A 16,535-nucleotide genomic window follows, 5' to 3' on the forward strand; every position below is an offset into this window, starting at 1 on the left:
TCTAATTACCTGTATGTTTGTCTACGGCTCTCTGTGCACTACAAGGCCATGTTGGTTTGTTCAGTGTTACTGCCACCAAGCCTATCTGACACTTGACATGCAAGTGCTCCACTATTTATCAATTCTGTGAAAACTTAAAGTGGTGGGATCCTAACCTGGGGGAGGAGAGCTGACAGAACGTCTTGTTGGGAACTCCGACTGTTGTTCCATTTGCATTAGGGGAATGCGACTTGATTGGGAAGTTCACTAATTAGTCATTAATTAGTCAACATTTGAGATTTAGCCAATGGTGATCTTCTTCCTTTGCACTCTTATTTGAGGGGACCTCAAAGAATTTGTGAAAAAATGGAATTAAAGTATGAACTTACTTTGGTCCGAAGAAATTTTAGAATTCACACATAGATTCTTTTTATAACATGCATTTTCCACGAACTTTTTGAAGACCACCCCCCCTACCGTCCCACCTTAGAGATGTGATCGTGAACTGCCATGTATCATCTCTTTCTTGCATTGTATTTGTTCTGGGAACTTGAGAACCCTTTGAAAATAGCAATCCTTCCCCACATTTTACATGCCGTCAGTCGTGTTTCTTCGCATCTTGCACATAGCAGATCAAATATTTGGTAACTCAAATTAATTGAGGTCACTCAATTAGACTAGAACTTAGGTCTCCTAACCACTTTAAGGGATCAGCGTTGTTGTGTGCAGGGATCTAACGTGTCAGCCTGGCACTTGAGGGGTTAATCATAGCCTCACATGTTTCTTGAAACCTAATGTTTTCCTTTCTTAGAAACAGGTTGGAAGTTCACATAAAGTGATAAATGGGAAGAAGGAAAGAACTGAAATCCGAAATAGAAGTGTTAGTGGATGAAAGACCACGCCGTTCATATAAAATGCACATGTGCCCTCTCTGGGAGAGGCACGAGAATGCTGGCCAGAGTCCGAGAGGACCAGGCCGGCATGGGCATGTAGGAGACCGAGGGGTCTGGTTTTATTTGAACAGCAGAGGGCGCAGGTAGTAGTGCTTCCTCCCAGGCGAACCAAGCACCCCACAATGTGGTCCATCAGCAACTCAGTTTCTTTCTTCTGGAGAGAATTCCAATCAATGTCTTGATTTTTCTTCCAAAGGGATGAGCACGAGGTAAGAGGAGAGAGTTACAGGCACAATCAACCAGCACTGAATAACATAATTGGAGCTTCAAGGGAATCTTGGCTCTATTTTTCTTGCTGTGAAGCTCTAAGACTCTAAGACTTAAGACCAAGGGTGAAATTCTGTCTAGAAAACCAGCCATCAACTGACTCCAGATGAAAAATATACCCCTCCATCTTTTCCAAGTCCCTCATCACCAGTCACAAAACACAGGTCACAGCTACGTATTGAGAATACTGAAGGAATAAAAAAGAGCCAAAGAAGCCAAATGGCCTACACCCAACTGAGAGCTGTGCGGGGTCCGTTTTTGTAAAAAAGTTCCAAGTGTTCTTGAGAAAAAAAAAACCATCGCTGATTGTTGGGTATAGGTCTTCAAAAAATTTATGGAAAATGGAATTAAAGTACAGGTCTACTTTGGTGCCGCCCCCTCCCGTGAAGTTCATGCATCAGTTTTTGAACTATTTGAAGACCCCTTCACATATGTCTAGGTGTCAAGCACATTTATGGTTTTATGTGTGTTTCTAGTTCAAACCCCTGTTTGCCACCCCTCGGTATTTTGGTGAGGGAAACTTTAGTGTGCACTCAAAAACAAAAATACTAAAAATACAACTTTAAAGATAATAATCAACATATCTCTCCTCTGTCTCATGAGATAGTGATGAAGGACCCCCTTTTGGGTTCATCACTGTGCACACGTCGGTCTGCAGGTGCTCCTGACAGCCTGGAAGTCAGTTAGGAAGGGACTGGGGCGGGGGTGGAAGATGGTGCGGTGGGTGGTGGTACAGCTTCTTCTTTATATAAAACCATAACTAATCTAACAGCCAAAATCTTGACTTTGGATAAAGTCTTTATAGGTGAGTGTTTTGGAATCTCCTTTAATAATTAACCCTGATTATACCCCAACCCCCAAACTTTGTTGGGTGAAACTAACTCCCAGAGTCTTTGGAGTCACAAGAGGTTAACATTTACTCTGAAAATATGGGGGAGTGGTTTTGGGCTCGCTAGACTGCCCATATAAATGCCTGCAGCCTGGCACTTCTTCCTGGGCCTTCTGTTTTGTACTCAGCTGCTTGCTTTCTCTCTCTCTTTCTCTTTCTTTCATGAGAGAGACTTTTACTATAGGGCACATGCACTCGCCAGAAAGACAGAGAGACAGAAAGCGAGAAATCACCCCCTAAGGGAGGATGGCCAAGCCGCAATCCCTTCTCTTCCATTCTCCTCTTAGGATATTGGGCACATGCATGCGTGCGCACGTGCACACACACGCACACACACACCCTGCGTGAATCTGAAGCCACCGAGTCTAGGACTTGAACTGTGGTACACTACTTGGGAGTCCAGTGATGTAACCACTATGCCATCTGCTGGTCCCGTACTCAGTGTTTTCATTCCTGCCTTTTCCTTGCTTCTGCTCAGCTTATCACTATCAAATCTCTCCCTGTCTGCCCTTCTGGTATTTTTCAACTTTTTTTTTTTTTTAACTTCTAAATGCCTTCCTGAAACACAGAACAAATCATCTTTACTCTTCTAAAAAACCTTCAATTGCTTCTTGATGTCCGTGGATCATGTCATGGCTTCCTAGCAAGTCCCTCCAGGCCTCTGCAGTCTGTTCTCAATCCATCTGCCAGGCTTTCTCGCCTACAATTCCTCCTTCATACCCAAGCCCAAGGTACCCAGACCATACACCTTCTCAAAATATGTTTGGACCTTCATGCCTCAGGGCCTTTGTTCATACTCTTCCTTATCCTCTGCCCTTCTAGAAGACCATTTATTCCTGTTAGTCCATCCAACCCACACACTGCCATGGAGTGAGGTCAATGACCACACTCAGGAGCTTCCGGGAAGACAGGCTGCCTAGAAACATCCAACCTTAGGAAAATTCTTAACTTTAATGTGCTCCTGTTTTCTTATCTGTAAAGTGGGGATAATGATAGTAGTACCTATATGATCATGCTGCTAGGAAGAAAGGACTCACACAGAGTCAGTTATACAGGAGACTGCTAAGTAGTAGCTATTGTTATGAGTCTAATGCCTGAGTGGGTGTATAAATATCTATTGAATGAATGAATGAATGAATGAATGGCTTAAGGGAGAAAATCAGTCCCTCTCTGTGACACTAGAAGAGCACATTAAAAATTATTTTGTTATTATTATCTAATTTTGACCAAAGAGACAGAGAAAGAAAGTGAGAGAAGGGGAAAGTGAGAAAGTAAGCCACCAGGTCTGGGACTTGAACCGTGGCCAGCCATGTAGGAGTCCAGCACCTCAACCACCACGCCACCTGCTGGCCCCCTGGTGCCAGGCTTTCTCGCCTACAATTCCTCCTTCATACCCAAGCCCAAGGTACCCAGACCATACACCTTCTCAAAATATGTTTGGACCTTCATGCCTCAGGGCCTTTGTTCATACTCTTCCTTATCCTCTGCCCTTCTAGAAGACCATTTATTCCTGTTAGTCCATCCAACCCACACACTGCCATGGAGTGAGGTCAATGACCACACTCAGGAGCTTCCGGGAAGACAGGCTGCCTAGAAACATCCAACCTTAGGAAAATTCTTAACTTTAATGTGCTCCTGTTTTCTTATCTGTAAAGTGGGGATAATGATAGTAGTACCTATATGATCATGCTGCTAGGAAGAAAGGACTCACACAGAGTCAGTTATACAGGAGACTGCTAAGTAGTAGCTATTGTTATGAGTCTAATGCCTGAGTGGGTGTATAAATATCTATTGAATGAATGAATGAATGAATGAATGGCTTAAGGGAGAAAATCAGTCCCTCTCTGTGACACTAGAAGAGCACATTAAAAATTATTTTGTTATTATTATCTAATTTTGACCAAAGAGACAGAGAAAGAAAGTGAGAGAAGGGGAAAGTGAGAAAGTAAGCCACCAGGTCTGGGACTTGAACCGTGGCCAGCCATGTAGGAGTCCAGCACCTCAACCACCACGCCACCTGCTGGCCCCCTGGAGCAAGTTTTAAAGTATGCTATGCGACATAGGTATTTATGCAAACCTGACTCCCTCTGTCAAATGCTTCTTTGGGATGGGCCTGATCTAATGTAATCTGTTGGCCCTCAGAAGTGTTTGCTGCGATGCCCTGTGTTAATCATTGTGTTAAACTGACTAACTAGGAACTCACGTTGAGTGAGACTGTAGGTGAACCTTGACAGCATGGGGAAGGTGGGGCTTTTCCTCCTCCAATAGCAAGCTCTTAGATCAATTTCTCCTGAGTCATTATCGCCTCATAATCTCATTAATGTACAACAGAAATGAAGTGGGCTTGGCCTCCAGGCTAGGGTAAGAGAACCACAGGGCACCCATAACTGAGAGTGTTTGTGTTGCCTGATTCAGACATTTCTAAATCTTGTAATTGGACTTCCTTTCTTGCCTCATATGGCTGGGCTCCTGAGTCACTGGGAAAGGGTGTGGGTGAGGTCAAGTAATGACTCCAATAGTCAAGGGATTAACGAAGTTGTTGAGGAAGAAATTCTCCTCCTCCTAGCAGATATGCAATAAGGGAGGACCCGAGCCTTAGTGAGCAGACTTCCTCCATGTCACACGCCCAGTCTGGCCTCTCCACGCACCATCCACAATCAAGACCAACATTTTTTTTTTTATTGGTTTTATGACCTTGACCTTCCTAAACCTGTGTCCTTCGGGAGAGTAGAAACCCCACCCTACTTACTTCACTAGGTGATGTAAGGAACAGAAAGCATTGTAGGTGAGAGTATGCGGAGGAACAGCTATCATCCCCTCTCCCAGAGCAACGCCAGCTCTGGCAAGCTTAGCTCCCGTCTCTTCCTGGATGAGTGTCAGTCAGCCCGCATGGAGAGTCTGGAAAAGCTGGGCAGGAAGCCAGTATTCCGATCAAACCCTTCAGGTATATTACAAAGAAAATATTTTGTAAAAATAAATAAGAGAAATGTGATCTTTCACTTTCTTTTCCTCCAAAGAGTCTTCATAAGAAAAAAAAAAAAATCTTTTTATAAAATACAGACACCAGCATCTGTGGAAACACAGCGGCACTGCCAGGAGGTCGGGCACCTGACTGGGGTGTAAAAGTTCCCCTCAGTCTGGCTGGCTAGGTTATTTTGAAGCTCTGAATCTGGGACAAGGGGACCAGAGCAGCTGAGGTGGGAGCAGCAGGCTGGCTCTTTGAAGACGTAGGACTGGAGCTGGAGAATTGTGGATTTGGCGAAGGAAAGAAGGGCCAGCTCTGGCCACTCAAGCCCTTCCCAGAGCTGGGAGCAGACATTCCTGTCAAATCTCAAGAGGAAATTTCCCAGGCCATTCCTGCCACACCCGTGAAAAGCACAAAATACTTCCTCCTATGTTGGGGTCTCATTGCTTTCAGAGTCAGACGAGCTCCAGAGTGAAATTCTAACACCTCTTAGATCTGCATGGTGCCCACAGGGCTACATGCCACTGTGAAAACACCTGTACTCTCAGCACTGGCGCTGCACAGCCTCCCCCAGAGAAACCTGAGGCTCGGCGTACTAAGTGACCCGAGGTCACACGGCTGACAGCATCCGGACTGGAGTCTAGGCACTGCGCCTCCGGTGGCAGTGTCCTTTCCATGTGATACCACCTTTGTGAGGTTTTTGCTTAACTCATACTTCGGCCTTGGAAAGCCAGCATGGGCAGAAATGACATTCCACTTTGTTGAACTGGAAAATTGTATAACACATTCACCCGGAAAAACTGGCAATAGAAGATAGGCTCCTTGCCTGCCAGGGTCTGTGATTCAGATTAAAACCAACCTGGAGAAGAAGCTCCGAGATGGTGAGGCGAGGGAACGATGCCCAGGGAAAATCAGAAACTGCCTCAAGGCACCTTCCAGTTTTCTAACAGTAAGTCACAACTTGCTGTGCCTCAGTTTTCTCTTTTAAAAGTAAAAGAGTTGGCAGGAAGGAGGAGGACTGGGAGTTATTGTTCAATAGGCACAGAGTTTCTGTTGCAGATGATGAAAAAGTTCTGGAAATGGATAGTGGTGATGGTTGGTTGTACAACATGTGACAGCACTTAATGCCACTGAATCACACTTAAAAATGGTTAAAATAGGAGAACAGCAGATGGCATAGAGGTTAAGGTGCTGGATCCCACATGCTGACCGTGTGGTTCAAGTCCTGGACCAGCAGCTTGAAAAATCACGCGAGATGCATGTGTGTGCATGCCCAGAATCCTGAGAAGAGAATGGAGGAGAGAGGGCTGTGGTGTGGCTATCCCCCCAGGGAGTGATTTTTCATTTTCTCCCTCCTTCTCTGTCTCTCTCTGGCAAGTGCACATGCTCTTTAGAAAATGAAAAAAGAAAAAAGGTTAAAATGGTAATTTTATGTCATGTATGTTTGACTACAATTTTAAAAACTGAAATAAATTAAGAGTATGGGGTTAACTAAAAGTTTCCAGGCTGTAATCGGAAATTTTCTCCCAAACTAGTTTTGTCTGAGTGTTTTCTCTCCCTGTCTTTCAGAGCCCTTTTGCACAAGATCCCAAACTTGTTCTGACTCCCTAAGTTCAATATCTGGCAGCTGCCATAGGACCGAGGGTTCTGTCTGCAGTTAGTCTTCATTTTGGATGAAGCCGACAGCACACTGAATGGCTGATGCAGAGACAAAATCTTTTGGAATCATGACAACCTTTTAATCTGAAGGACTGACCTGTTACCAGAGATCTTGGGTCCTTGTTTTTCTAAAAAAATTAAAATGAATTTCATGATTATAACTGAAATTGGAGTAAAAATCTGGGAGGTTGGCTCAGGCCTTTCAACCCTACTGTGTGATACAGGCAGATGGCAATGCTGTGTTAAGGAGTGGGTACAAAAAGTCAAGTAAGAGGCCCAGCCTGGAAGGCACAGGCAGTAGGTAGCAAACTGAATTGCAGTGCTGGAGGCCACAAAATTGACTGTGGCGAGGATACCCAGGTCAGCTTGAAAACACATAAGGCACATGTGCACGTGCCCAAGATTCTGAAAAGCTGGAGGAAAAGAGATTATAGTGGGAAGAGATCCAGTCAAGGGTGCCCCTCTCTTTCTCTCACTTATCAGTGTGCATGCACTATCGTGAATAAAATAAATTTTAAAACAAAACAAAAAATCTTCAAGCATTGGCATAACCTGCAGACAACTTTTCAGAGTTGTTATGGATGTGGAAACCTGCTTAACCTGGGTCCTGAGAGAAATCCAGTACACCCCAGAAAGGACCCACACTTCTTAGAAATAAGCATTGGCTAAAATAGGGCAGATGCTGATCCTGAAAAGTTGAGCCCTGGTTCCAGCCTGTGGGGTCAGTGCAGACGGGGCAGGCTGAGGAAGCAGCAGGTGAGGGTATGGTTCCCACTCCCCCACCGCATCTGTGCTCCTCCACCATGGCAGACACTCAGTCAGCAGTCTAAGCTGTAGAAAAATGAGTTAATGTTAACCTGTTCCCAAGGAACCCTAGTGTTTGATTTTCAGCTTCATTTCCCTCTTTTTGGATGTAGAAAATTTCCCTCACATATATCCTCTCCCTCACTCCCACTCCTACCACTCCCAAAGTTTAATCAGTGGAAGATAAAGAAACTGAACTATAGACTCTCATTTTCTCTCTCTCTCTCTCTCTCTCTCTCTTTTTCAATTGCAAGAGGGTATGTACACTCACCAGAGACAGACACAGAGAGAGAAGGAGAGAGAGAGAGAGAACACTCCCAATGGGGCATGTTCACGCCCCAGTCCCTTCTCCTCCATTTCTTCATCCTGTCCGGATTTTGAGCATGCATGCACACACGCCCAGCATGTTTTTCACGCACCGAGGCTGGGATTTGAAACACAATCAGCGTTTAAACTGCAGCTGGTGACGTAGCACCCGATTCCTTTAACTACTAGGCTACAGGCTGGCCCAGCACTCATTTCTAGAATAGTTCTATGAAGTACAGCCACAGATAAGCTGGAGGCCAGGCCACAGGGGATCACATTGACCTATGTTGCCACGACCTGTGGTGCTGGAAGTGGGGAGCAGAGTTGTTTTCAAGAATATTTGCAAGCAGAAGGAGAAAAGGTTGTAAACATCGGAGCAGAATTGCCTCCCTTTACGTAACTTGGTGCTCTTGGAAAACTTTGTAAATTCGACACCTAGGATTCAAGGTGCTTTATTTTCCTCTTGCTTAGCTTTCAATGACATGTCATATCTCTCCCCAAACACTACGGTGGGACATCCGCCAGCCCTGAGGGTTGTAAGCAGCCAGTGTGGAAGTAACGAGCCCAGATAACTGCCTCTTAGAGGAGCCCTTCAGTCCGTCAGTTGAGAAAAAGTAAAGAATGCTTTGGCAATGTCACTGCTACGGAGACAGGAAGAGCCTATACCCAGCGAGGACTGGAATCAACATGCTAGCATCAAGCCGAAGGCAAGGTTTAGCACTCAGAGCACAGCGCCTGCACCAGGTGCATGGTGCCAGGATGCCAGCTGGGGTTCCAGAAATAGAGGCCTCTCTCTCTCTCTCTCTCTCTCTCTCTTTTTCAATTGCAAGAGGGTATGTACACTCACCAGAGACAGACACAGAGAGAGAAGGAGAGAGAGAGAGAGAACACTCCCAATGGGGCATGTTCACGCCCCAGTCCCTTCTCCTCCATTTCTTCATCCTGTCCGGATTTTGAGCATGCATGCACACACGCCCAGCATGTTTTTCACGCACCGAGGCTGGGATTTGAAACACAATCAGCGTTTAAACTGCAGCTGGTGACGTAGCACCCGATTCCTTTAACTACTAGGCTACAGGCTGGCCCAGCACTCATTTCTAGAATAGTTCTATGAAGTACAGCCACAGATAAGCTGGAGGCCAGGCCACAGGGGATCACATTGACCTATGTTGCCACGACCTGTGGTGCTGGAAGTGGGGAGCAGAGTTGTTTTCAAGAATATTTGCAAGCAGAAGGAGAAAAGGTTGTAAACATCGGAGCAGAATTGCCTCCCTTTACGTAACTTGGTGCTCTTGGAAAACTTTGTAAATTCGACACCTAGGATTCAAGGTGCTTTATTTTCCTCTTGCTTAGCTTTCAATGACATGTCATATCTCTCCCCAAACACTACGGTGGGACATCCGCCAGCCCTGAGGGTTGTAAGCAGCCAGTGTGGAAGTAACGAGCCCAGATAACTGCCTCTTAGAGGAGCCCTTCAGTCCGTCAGTTGAGAAAAAGTAAAGAATGCTTTGGCAATGTCACTGCTACGGAGACAGGAAGAGCCTATACCCAGCGAGGACTGGAATCAACATGCTAGCATCAAGCCGAAGGCAAGGTTTAGCACTCAGAGCACAGCGCCTGCACCAGGTGCATGGTGCCAGGATGCCAGCTGGGGTTCCAGAAATAGAGGCTCTGAACACAGGCCAGGGCATCTCCAGTCCAGCTCAGTAGGCGCTCAGGACGTGCTCCCAAAGAGACAAGTGGAACAGACATGGCAACTGCTGCAGCACCCCGTCCAGAAGACAAGGGTAAGGATAGGGCCACTGGGTCTGGGAATCATGCCCCAAACAGTCAATTTAGTAGCAAGAAGAGTCCTTCAAGTGGTGGCCAACTTGCCTGAATTTTAAGTTTGGGCTGTAAGGTGTAGCTCTCTCCAGGATGCATTCCTGGTCATTTTCTACTGCTGCGATGTTTGTTGCAATCATGCTCTACTTCCATATCCCTTGAGAAAAAATTATCTATTTAATTTTATTTATTATTATTCAATTTGATGAGAGAGAGAGAAAAAAGGGAAAGTGAGAAAGCACACTTTCAGGTCCAGGAATCGAACTGCAGTTGGTCACGTGGGAGTCCAGCACCTTAACCACCATGCCCCCTGCTGGCCTCGACTTTCTATACCTTATTAGTTATGTGCCCCTAGCACATGATAAGCTAGCAACATCAAGAAGCTTGACTTCCCTCTATAACCTGCTCATGCACTCCGAGTTCATTTAAGCTGGCAACACGTTCAGCAGAGCCTGCTGGAGCCGACAGGCATCTACGTGAGGGCTACATGGACCATGTAAGGGCTGCATGTACAACTACTATGGAACCTGGGATCAACCTGAAGATTTGCAGCTTCCCACCACACAGCCCCCCAAGGGCCTTGGTTAATTGAAATTTGTGTCTAAAGGGAAGTTTATGCCTCAACTATTGTACCTGAAACTTTTCAGCCCATGCATCAACACAACGTTTGGCTTTGTTCTGTTCAGCATGAGCATCCTAAAGTCTCTGATGGGAGTGTCTCCTAGGTGCCAGCTTCTCACTGTGCCTAGCAAAGGGCTGTAAGGCCTTGGATGAATACAAATCTTAAAAATGTGTTCGATCTGTAAGCAGGGCTAAGAACGTGTATGCACGTTTTTCTTACCCAAATGTGGAATGGAGCCTCCGATTACATAGGTAACTTTCTCAGTGTGTGTTGTTCGCCTGATCCCACATCCCTCTGTGCCCACTTCTTCCTTTCCAGGGGGGGAAGTCACTCTCTTCCCCCTCACCCACGAGAGTTGGAAAGGTCCCAGTTTGCCTTCTGGAACAGACACCTGGCTGTTCTCCTGCCTCTGGCTTGCTCTGCTTGCTGCCGCTCAATTCAATACCTGAGCACTTCGGGCCTGAAGCCAGCCGACAGGTGTGGGCTCCACAGGAGCAGGGGCTTTTACTGTGAAATGCAAGGAAAGTGGGGCCAGGAATTTGTCCCGGCTTCCTCACTCTCTAAGATACATTTAGGCTCCAAATACCACAGCCACTTCCTCCCACAGCAGAACCCTGCACTGGCCCTCGCTGCCAGATTGAGCTCTGCAGCAGTACCACACGCACAGGGCACTGTTTCGCCCTGGCAGAACTCCTATTTTCAACCACTTGCCCGGTCCTGTTGAACTCAGTGTCCTTCTCCCAGTTGACTTACCCATTCTTAGGTCTCACGGTCTCTCTTGGGTGAGGTGGACTTCTTTGGGATTGGGTCAAATTAGAATAAGAGTAATAAAAGTCCTTTTTTTCCCCCCTAGGGAACATGTGCTCCCCAGAGAGACATAGAGAAGTGAGAAATCATCTCCTTGGGGGATGGCCACACAGCAATCAGCAATTCCTTCTACACTCTATTAGGATTTGGGGCACACATGCATACATCCCCTGTATGTGTCTCAGGCAACTGGGTCTGGGACTCGAACCTGCAGAGTTGGCCATGTGAGATCCAATGCCTTAACCACCATGCCATCTGCTGGCCCCATAAAAGTCCACCTTGTTAAGTGAAAAGCCTAGAGCTACACAAATGAAAAGGTTTTAAAAAACCAGTTTTCTATGTTGTACTTAGAGGAAATCTCTAAATTTTATCTGTTACTGGGGAAGGGGGCACAGATTTGGAGAAAAACAATACAATTTACTCTGAAAGACAACATGGCCAGGGAAGCCAGCTCCAGATTTGCTCTGTCTCTAGGCTCTGCACATGTGTGATGGTTGTCACTCTGTGGTAAGCCATGCAGTCATGGTTCTATAGCCTTTTAGTCATGCGACTAGGAGTTAAAAAGTGGACTGGATGCTCTTGTTGGTGGTGTGTGTGTGCATGATTCCCACCGTCTCCAGAGAGGCTCTGCCAGGGCTACAGCAGAAGGACCGTCCCCGGGGTTTCCTGTCCTTCTCACAGTGGGAAAGCCACAGCCCACGAGCCCTGGGGACAGGACAAATGTGTGTTCTCCAGGGGCTCCAACAGCGCTCATGTGCTATCAATCGTTGGCACACAGTGACAGGTGCCAGGTCACCCACAAAACAAACCTGTGATTTTCTGGAGCACTGAGGGAGGAAAAGATCCCAGTAGAAAAATGAGATGAAGAGGATTAAAAGGGGAGAGAAAAATAGGTTAAAAAAAAAAAACAAAGGAAAAAACAAAAGAGAAACTAGACACTAAATGAGTTCTTGATTGTAGCTAAGAACCAACCACTATTTATAGTGCAATATTCCATGGAAAATGTGTTTTAAGTTCCAAATAATAAAGTTGGGGTATTTCTACATACATCAAACCTGCTAAAGGAGAAAAGAGTAGGTAAGTACTCAAGAGAACTCTAAGTTCTGTTTTGAAAAAGATACCCAGGTACCTAGGTAGAGTTTTTCTTTTTCCACTACAATCAAGCTAAATTAAGTTTTTCATTTGTTTGTTTTAGTTGGGATAGAATGCTCAGAGAAGCCCAAATAGCACGATTTAGGTTTAAATGCCTGGCCACTTTAGTAAGGTCACTGTCAGAGAACACATCAGAAAAGGCAATCATTGTAGGAAATAGGACAATAATAGCTGCTTCTACCTCCATGCTAGTATTAGGGTCAAGATCATCACACTCTGACTCCTCGGAACTGTTCGTCTCCTTGATTGGCAGCATGCGGAAGGGGGAAGAAAAAGAACACAGTTAGAACACAGTAGCTTTTGTTAGAGAGAGAGGAGACGTTCAGAGAAGCAAGGGCAGTGGGACATTGGGCGGAGAAAGAAACCGAGTGCTTTCAAGGTGGGAGTGCGAGTCACCAAGGGCGGCAGCATGCTCTTGTCAGGGCGAGGCGGCAGGGGCTGTGTACAGTCGCTTAGCTCACAGGAAGGAGCAATGGAAGCAGCCGAATGAGCATGGGTGCTGCAGGGTTTGGACGGTTGTCTTCTGTGAGGCTGGACTTCCCAGATGAGGGTGAAGGAGAGAATATGATTTCTTTTCCCCAAGAAGGACGTTAGAATGGGTTTCAATTGGTCTTTGCTCAGGAAGGGAAGTAAAATGCCAGGTAGATCGTCATGTATTATAACAAAATTCAATAATCAATGCCTAATTTCCATTGTTCAGAAGCAGATCTTTTTCAGATCTTTGCCTTTTTTTTTTTTTTTTTAAACGAAAGCAGATAACGTTGCTTCAAGATGGGGGAGAATAAGGGTCTGTAGGCTTAGCGTCAGTGAGTTCAACACAACAGATAGATGATTACTAATAAATAACCTGGGCTTCACCAATGTACCTCCCTACTGTGCCCATGCAAAGGAGAGGCAAGTAAAATGGCCTAAATTGATATTGTCTGAATTCTGGGGAAAAGAAACTTTACCAGGGACACAGTGGCCCTTAAACTCCAAACCTCAGCCTTCACAGGGTTAGGGGTTTGGAAGGCGTCTCTAATCCCTTTAACCTGCATATATTCTCAAATCTAGGAACTGAATGGGCAGCTTTGAGAAATTTAATATGAATCAAGCAACTTGCATTTCTAAGAGAATAATGCTGCAGATAATTTTGCTATAAAACATCTGCACAGTATAAAGAGAAAGGTATTAACGAAAAAGAAGAGAGGTACTTACTTGAATTGAAGTTGCCAGGAGAAATAAAAAATAAAAAATAAATTGATCTTGCATGCAAAATCCTGCTAAACTACCTCCCCTATGGTCCCCGCAGTGGGAAAAAAAAAAAAATCCCCATCCACCCAAATTGCCTTGTGAGAATGCTGCAGGGTGGGAGTGGATGAGAGGTGGGGACACAGCTCCGGAATACCTTACTCACTTTAACAGAGACTTTGTTGCCCAGAATATCCTTGGGTTTACGAGGCCCTGTGGCTTCATTTTTACCCGTGTTCTCCACTTCTGCCCGTTTTCTCATGCGTAGAGTATGCCATGAACATGACTTCCTGTTGTACCAAAAAATGCACCAATCAAAATGGCAGGTCAGGGCAGAGTGATGTGGTGGGTGGGCTCATCACCCTTGGGTGAATCAGCAGGTGAGATGGTCCAGTCAAGCCCAGGTTTCAGAAGCCCCAAACCCACATGCCACCTCTGGTGGTGGCTAGCAGCTGATCCCACCTCAACTGGAAGTGAGAGAGGATGAACTTTGACTCCCTCCTGATAGATGTGCTAGGGTGACTGCAACGTTTGAAGAAAATATGGATAGTAGGCTACTAAGTTCTAGCTGGGCAGATTTTTATATGACACTGACGATGCCTATAGGACTGAGGAACCCCCCTCCCCCCCACATGATGGGCATGCTGGATGGCAGCAGAACAGGAAAGACAGGGGTGGTACATTCTATAGTGCATACATTACTAGCATGTTCCCAGGACCAGATATAAAACTCAGAAGGATAATTTTGAGGCTTCCATTTCATAATTTGTATTTGGGCCAAACACAGTAGAACAGACAGGATTTTCTGAGGCATTTGACTTAAACGTTGAACACCACGCATTTATTACCCAGATATTTTAGGGCAGAGAATTTTCTAGTCCATGTTCTCTCCACTACTCAGTGTTTGTGAATGTAGGGGTCTGTCAGACACTGAGAAGTCCTAGAGTCTCCCTATTGAGACAAGATCCAATATGCACTCCCAGAGAGGTAAGCCTGGCAATGCCCTTTCACACCACCCTAACGTTGTTCCTCCCACGAGGGCTAGGGAGCTACGTCTTCACAGACTTTTAAAGAAAATAGAATAGAGCTCCTGAGTTCTACATATACCAGGACTCAAAGACAAAAACATCAAAAGCCTTGGGGCCAGCAGATGGCATAGTGGTTACATTGCTAAATTCTCGCACGGATGACTATGGTTCAAGTCCTGGACCCAGTGGCTTGAAACTCATGCAGGGTGCCTGTGCATGCGTGTCCAAAATCCTGGGAGGAAAATGGAGGGAAAAGGATTGTGGCGTGTCTATGCCCTCTTGGGGGTGTGTGTGTGATTTCTTTCCTTTTCTCTTACTGTCTTTTTCTCTCTCTCCCTCAAGTACACACACCTTAAGGCAAAAACCTCTTAAAAAAAAAAAAAAGTCATCAAAAGCCAAGTCACAAACAACAACAATGGCAGGAGGCATCATCAATTTCAGGTCTGGCCACAGTGTTTGGATAAAGTTCCAATCAGTCAATAATTGTCTGGAGTCCGCGAGGTGTGGCTTGCCTCCAGTGTCTCCTTGACCTGTGCAGACAGGACTTCATGCAAAGAGCCTTCAGTAAGGAGGAAGAAAGACATCCCAAAACACACAGCATGTCCTCCATGACACTGCATATGTCAGAAGTTTTAGGATGCCCTACAGAACATGTTCAAAAATATTTATCACCTATAACACACAGGCTTGAGTAGGAAAAATCAATCACATCCACATTCTTGAATCTTTGGGGAAAGCGTGTCCTTCAGAAGGCCAGACCTTCTCTTGTACCTCCTACTTAGTCAGGATCTCTGGGATCCCTCGTATAGCGCATCTTGCTCCAACTGCTGGACCTAAGTGAGAACAGTCATGGTTACAGGGGATCCACCTAAGCTAAGCTCAGATGTTAACCTTGTTACCTCATCTTAGATCTCCATCCTCAAATCCATGTCCCTGGCTCTTTCTGAGAACATCTGGAATCTGAAAAGTCTCCCAGGACAGAGAGGTGGAATGTGCACATGTGTGTGTGTGTGTGTGTGTGTGTGTGTAGGTATGCTCCTATGCTTATGATGCCCCTGTGGAATATTTGGTATATTCAGTGAGAAACCAGAAATGTTAAAAATAATGTTCATAAGGAAGACTCAAATAAGTACAAGCTGTAGGACAGACTCAATTTCATATCCTTCTTCCAAGAACATCTTGTCATCATGGTTTGGGGAGCGTCCATCTCTTGACCGCAGGCCCGGGGACTGATGTGGACATAGGGTTTCAGTAATGTTTATCCTGAATGCATCACAACCAAACTGTGGTCACAGCAGGCTCGGAGGAGGCTGTGGTAAGGGTCCTTCACTGATAAATACTGACAACCAATTTTAACAGTTGCTTTCCTCCATCTCTTCCACCCTTTGTGTAAGAACGGCTCACAAGGAAACAAATGACCAATTTATATTTCAGTCTGTTCTCTTCTGCCCATCCTGACACCCCTCCAACCTTCCCTTTCATGGGAGGTATGAATAAGTGACCAATGGACACAAGGTGAGGAGGAAGAGGTGCTTAATATATACATCACTAGGAGCCCTCTACAAGGCTTTTGATTAATTGGAACTTCAGTGCTTTGGGGACTTTATTCTCAAGACTTCCTAAAAGGCATCGAAACCAAGTGCCTTCAGAATATGATGACTTTGGCCTGTTGTGCCTTAGGGGCCTCTCCTGACTTCCAGTTGGGCCTGTGGTTACCCCATGAGGCCAGGGTGATGTCAGTAGTCTCCCTCTCTCCAATTAAAGACAGGGCTGGTGCTGCTGCTCAGATAGCCCATGGGAGCTCCTTTCACTCCTTCCATGGATCCATGCAGCATGGAAAGCAGTGGGAAATGCAGGCCAAACACTGTCTTATACTCTAGTCATGAACTGACGTCAGCAACTCAAGGCTACCCTGTTGCTGGGAACCCGCTGGCCAGCATCCAATCTGTGTATCATTCCTCATCTCAGAGGGTAGCAAAGATCAACAGGGGCTGTTTAGAGGGAAGCTTAGAGTCAGAACTTCAGTGACAAAGGCATTTTTTGTGTAGGG

The 16,535-nt window shown here is 45.7% G+C and overlaps 1 protein-coding gene across 1 annotated transcript in view; it reads right to left on the minus strand.

Moving 5' to 3' along the window:
- Nucleotides 1-16,535, minus strand: part of KALRN (kalirin RhoGEF kinase) — a 681,131-nt gene that overhangs the window by 27,396 nt on the left and 637,200 nt on the right. Inside the window, 2 exon segments of the mRNA XM_006154563.3 lie at nucleotides 12,409-12,468; nucleotides 13,624-13,747. Coding sequence (XP_006154625.1) covers nucleotides 12,409-12,468; nucleotides 13,624-13,747 — 184 coding nt within the window.

Source organism: Tupaia chinensis, unplaced genomic scaffold, assembly GCF_000334495.1.
Source record: "Tupaia chinensis unplaced genomic scaffold, TupChi_1.0 Scaffold000415_1, whole genome shotgun sequence".
Classification (NCBI taxonomy): Eukaryota; Metazoa; Chordata; class Mammalia; order Scandentia; family Tupaiidae; genus Tupaia; species Tupaia belangeri.